At 51.0% G+C, this 5,706-nt stretch overlaps 1 protein-coding gene across 1 annotated transcript; it reads right to left on the reverse strand.

Moving 5' to 3' along the window:
- Positions 1 to 715: 715 nt before the first annotated feature.
- LOC112123334 (acetylcholinesterase-like) lies at positions 716 to 4,430 on the reverse strand (the record flags this gene model as incomplete). Its single annotated transcript, XM_026646740.1, has 2 exons — positions 2,893 to 4,430; positions 716 to 882 (listed from the first exon to the last, which is right to left on the reverse strand). Coding segments are annotated over exons 1-2 (1,705 nt in total), but the record flags the coding sequence as incomplete, so codon positions are not given.
- Between the last annotated feature and the right edge of the window lie 1,276 nt (positions 4,431 to 5,706).

Raw genomic sequence — 5,706 nt, forward strand, 5'->3', positions numbered from 1 at the left:
TCCTCCCACTGCTATGTTCTAGCAGGAGGGGATGCTGTGCTGGTGGATGTCCTGTGTTTCCCAGCATGTGTGAACCCCGGGGTCCAATGTGCAACATTCTGCTCTGCCTCCCATAAGAGTCCCACCACCTCCAGCACAAAGGTTTCCTAGCGGCTGCTGGATTCTCCTTCACACCCTGTGCTGCACAGTTACACAGTGGCCATGCCCCTCCCCAGAGCCAGCTGTGTGTTATTTTTTCACTGCCTCTTTTCTCTTCAGTGCCATTATGGGCCACCTGCCCCCAGGCCCCTTTGTCCTCGGATCCATCCTTCCGTCCCCACCCACCCTGTTAGGCATCACCCTGTCTTAGCTCGTGCCTCCTCCATTGGAAAGGGGTCTATATGGAGTTTGGCTGATACAGGAAACATGGGAATCATTGTTCTACCCAGAGGGGCCGAGCAAGTGAAGATGGGGAAGAACCTGGGGCTGCCCCACAGCAGATGGTTCTGGAGTTCCCGGGTGATGCAAGATCTACCCCAGGCAGGAAAATGGGGCATCTCTAGGAGGCCAGAAGATCCCACGGATTTGTGAATGTGATCCAGGGTATTTCCCCTCTAGGGGGCACCAGCTCCAATCCAGCCCCAGGGATGGGGGGGACTGGCTGGCTCAGAAGGGTGGGGAGACACGAGGCCTTTCCGCTTTAGGGCTGCTGTCCTTTCAGCCCTCTGATGCTCACCAGTAGGGCTTGGCTTCCTTGTGAGCAGTGATGCCAAGAAGCTGCAGCGGTGGGCAGGGGACGTCTCCTTGACTTGGGGTGGCTTCAGTCCGATGCGGAAGAAGTTCTGCTTTGTGGGGTCGTAGGGGTGCCACTGCTTCCTGCTGCCCCCTATCCCCGTGAAGTTCCTGTGGGGAAATTCAACACACTCTGCAGAGGTTAGTTCGACAAAGACAATGGCCATGGAAAAGGTTTGTCCACCCCTGGGGACACTTCAGTGATCCTATGAAAAATGGCTCCTATGACTCAGCGAAGCATGCAAGGACGTGATACTGAACTCCCTTTTGGTACCTATATTTTCCCACAATCTGGGCTGGAAACCTTGCTTGAAAGAAAGGGGTTCCCGCCATATGGAAAAAACTATACATGGGGGAAGTGACATCACCAAGGGTCCTCACTCCCCTAGAAGACAACACCTGGAAACACCGGAGGAACAAAGACTGAACTGGGGAAGGGAGTCTCAGGCGGGAAAGAAGAAAGCCCGGCCTGTGTAAGGAAGTTAAAACCTGCTTGTACTATTTAACTGGATGAGACACAACTTGACTCAAATCCTATCTAGTTTGTATGAGATTGCAATTGCGATTTTGTTTATTTGCTAGGTAATCTACTTTGATCTGTTTGCTATCACTTATAATCAACTAAAATCTATCTTTCTGTCGTCTAGAAACCTGTTTTATGTTTTATCTTTAAAAGTGTGTTATTGAGTGAAGTGTTAGGGAATCTTAGCTCTGGTAACAAAGTTGGTGCATATCGTCCCCAAATCAAGGGGGGAGTGGACTAATTAATGAGCTTGCACCACACAGATCCCTGTGTAGTTCAAGAGCAGGGGGAGAGGCCAAACCTGCTGAATAGTTAGGGGCACAGCGACATTAGCTTTCTTCCAATCTTCTGGAACTTCCCCAGTGCATCAAAATATATTGAAAATCAATGTTAATGGGACAGCGAGTTCCTCAGCCAGATCTTTCAAAACACTTGGATGCAAATTACCTGGACCCGCTGATTTAAAAATGTCTAACTTTAGTAGCTTCTGTTTAACATCCTCCAGAGATACTAGTGGAATGGAAAGAGTGTATCATCACCATACGATGAGATTACATCATTTGGTTTCTCTCCAAATACAGAACAGAATTATTTATTGAACGCTTCTGCCTTTTCTGCATTGCTGTTGATAATTCTGCCATTTCCACCTAGTAATGGACCAATCCCATTATCAGGATTCTTTTTGTTCCTAATATAGCTAAAGAACTCCTTCTTTTTGTCTTAGACTCTGCTGGCCATAGATTTCTCCTTGTGCCTCTTTGCTTCCCTTATCAATTTTCACGATTCCTAATGTCTGATTTATATTCATTACTATCAACTTCTCCATTCTTCCATGTGCGGTATATTATGTCTTTATTTTTTACATCTGCCTTCCCTTCCCTAAACTGGGAATAAATGGGCCTAAACTAACTGGTTAGGACCAGAATGGGGAAGGTTGAAGAGATTTGGGGGGGGGGGGGTTGCTTGCTTATTTTTGGTGCACAGAGCGTGTTTTTTATCTATGCCCTGGTGTTCGCTTAAAAGTTAAGTTGCTACAGTTATCTCAAACAGAGATGTGAAAAAACCATCCCTGTGACAGCCATAGCTGTGCTGACCTAGCCCTAGGTTATCTGTAGTTATGTTGAGAGAAAGATGTTTTTGTCAAAGTAGCACCTGTTTTTTTGGGCAGCTGATTTCCTCCCTTGTGCTGCTGCAGGCTGCAGCGACATGATGGGCTGACATAGCCATGCCCATATAGTCTTTGTAGCATAGACATCCTCTGAGCTTGTGTGGCCGGGCTGGGAAAGGGCAGGCAGAGCTTTGAGATCATTGGCTGCTAGCTAAAAGCCTTGTTTCCTTGAATGAGGATGGGTGTGTTCGTGGGATCACCGACACCCTGGTGAGGGAAGAAGGGAATTATCCCTAACCTGGAACCAGGGGGCTGAGATTTTACCTCCCTGAAGTAAGTTCAGCTCTAGGTCAGGGACTTCAAAAAAAAATTTCTTCGCCATGGCATTGAGCTGGGTCTTCATGGAATTTGTGTTCACCTGGCCAAAGACTTACAGCTGCTCTCATGGCCTGGCTCAGGGGGAGAAGAGGATTCTGGGGGATTCCCTTACCCTCTCCTGGCGAACTCGGCAACGTACTGCATCACACTGCGGCTGAGCACTAACTCTGCCTCTGTGTGCGTGTGATTGGCTCCTCCCACAGATGCCAGGGTCCCGAATACGTAGGGCAGTTCAGCGCCATGCGGCACCCCCGTCCACTCAGGTGTAGACAAGCCGCTCGTGCGGTGGGTGAAGTAGTAGGTGTACACAGGACTTCCAGCCTCTGCCTCTTGCCCAGCCATCTCGGCTACCGGGCACACAAAGAGGTAGTCACCAAAGATTTGTTCCATGGCCCATCGGTACCGTGCCTCGCCCTGCTTCTCCCCCTCCTGGCTGTACCGCCGAGCCACGGCCTGGACGGCCTCTTCTGGGGCCCCTGGCACTATCAGCCTCACCATCTGCAGCAGCTCCTCCCAGCCGATGGAGCTGGCATTCTCCAGGTTGAAGCTTGGGGCAGCAAAGTATAATATGTAGGAGCCTTCATTGGCAGTGAAACCAGCTGCAATGGGTATCGGCTGGCCACGCCTGGCCTGCAGGAATCTTCGTGGTGTATCAGGGAGGAAATCTCCATCTGGTGTCGGCACAAAGGGCAGCGCCAGCTGCTTCTTACGGTTCAAGACGGAGAACTCGTGTTTGGGGAACTCCCCAGGTTCCTTCCCCTTCAGGCAGCCCACCAGGGCCGTGTCATCACTATCGGTGCAGCCCAGCAACTGGCCCAGCCTCTGGCCTCTCTTCTTGGCCTCCTCAAGCAAAATCCAAGCCCATGGTGCATTTGGGGCTCCGCTCTTCAGCCCGGCGCGGGTGAAGAGGGTCTGGCTCCCCGGGGACAGGAGATGGAAGCCGACTGACGCAGCCCCAGTGTCTTGGCCGTCGAGTATAAAATGGGCCGGGTCCCCACCCAAGGCAGCTGCATTGTCCCGCAGCCAGCGCACCGCCAGGCGCTGGTCCCACAGGCCGGCGTTCCCCGGGGCGGCCGGGGGCAGGGATAGAAAGCCCAGCGCCCCCAGGCGGTAGTTCATAGAGGCCACGATCATGTTCTCCGTGGCAGCTAAGAAGCGCCCGTCATAGATCTCAAGTGATGCTGCACCTGAGAAGAACCCCCCGCCGTGGATCCAAACGAGGACGGGGGCCGTACCATTGGGCCGGGGATGGGGCACCCAGACGTTGAGGAAGAGGCAGTCCTCGGACTGCGGCGTTTTGGGTGTCCAGACATCAGCCTGAGGGTAACCAGTGACCGGAGGCTGGTGGCAGACATTGCCGAAGCTGGTGGTCTCCAGGACGTGGCTCCAGGGCTGGTGGGGAAGCGGTTTCTGGAAGCGCAAGGCCCCCACGGGGGGCTCAGCATAGGGGATGCCCAGGAAGGCCGTCACTGTGCTGGAGCCGGCCTGGAGGCGCTTGCCCCGGATGGGGCCGCTGGTGGTGAGCACCACGGTGCCGTCATCATCGAAGCCAGAGCTGGGGCCTGGCAGGGAGAGGAGGAGCAGGCAGGGGAGCATGGGCAGGAGTCCCAACATCGCAGCAGCTGGAAGGGAAACCACCCCAGACAACATAAGAACATAAGAGCGGCCATACTGGGTCAGACCAAAGGTCCATCTAGCCCAGTGTCCTATCTTCCCACAGTGGCCAATGCCAGGTGCCCCAGGGGGAATGAACAGAATAGAGAATCATCAAGTGATCCATCCCCTGTCGCCCATTCGCAGCTTCTGGCAAACAGAGGCTAGGGACACCATCCCTGCCCATCCTGGCTAATAGCCATTGATGGACCTGTCCTCCATGAACTTATCTAGATCTTTATGAACCCTGTTATGGTCTTGGCCTTCACAACATCCTCTGGAAAAGAGTTCCACAGGTTGACTGTGCGTTGTGTAAAGAAATACTTCCTTTTGTTTGTTTTAAACCTGCTGCCTATTAATTTCATTTAGTGACCCCTAGTTCTTGTGTTATGAGAAGGAGTTAACACTCCCTTATTTACTTTCTCCACACCAGTCATGATTTTATAGACCTCAGTCATATCCCCCCTTAGTCATCTCTTTTCCAAGTTGAAAAGTCCCAGACTTATTAATTTCTCCTCATATGGAAGCTGTTCCATACCCCTAATCATTTTTTGTTGCCTTTTCTGAGGCACACCATGGATTTATATAGAGGCAACATGATATTTTCTGTCTTATTATCTATCCCTTTCTTAACGATTCCCAACATTCTGTTCGCCTTTTTGACTGCCGCTGCACATTGAGTGGATGATTTCAGAGAACTATCCACAATGACTCCAAGATCTTTCTTGAGTGGTAACAGCTCATTTAGACCCCATCATTTTATATGTATAGTTGGGATTATGTTTTCCAATGTGCATTACTTTGCATTTCTCAACATTGAATTTCATCTGCCATTTTGTTGCCCAGTCACCCAGTTTTGTGAGATCCCCTTGTAGCTCTTCGCAGTCTGCTTTGAACGTAACTATCTTGAGTAGTTTTGTGTTGTTAGGGGAATGTGAAGTAAACATGACCAGAACATGACCATATATTGGAAGGGGTGGTACCAGGGGAGGGGCACTATGGGGCGCTATGGGTATAATTAAGTTTGCCAAGAAGAGGGGGCGGAAGAGGGAGCTCCATTGGTGTGCGGAGTTAGGGGTCAGGAGAAGAAGGAGGTTCTATCGGCGTATAGAATAGTAGTTGAGGGAGGGGAAGAGGAAAACTCTACTGGCGTATAGAGATAAACCTGATTGGTGTGAAGGGCTTTGGAATATGCTTGCTTGTTTAGCCCCAGTAACCACATTGAATTGACTGCAGAGTGGACTCTGGACTGTTATTTTCCAGCGAACTGTGT

This window comes from Terrapene carolina, unplaced genomic scaffold (assembly GCF_002925995.2).
Source record: "Terrapene carolina triunguis isolate 2854851 unplaced genomic scaffold, T_m_triunguis-2.0 Scaffold40981, whole genome shotgun sequence".
In the NCBI taxonomy this organism is placed as follows: Eukaryota; Metazoa; Chordata; order Testudines; family Emydidae; genus Terrapene; species Terrapene triunguis.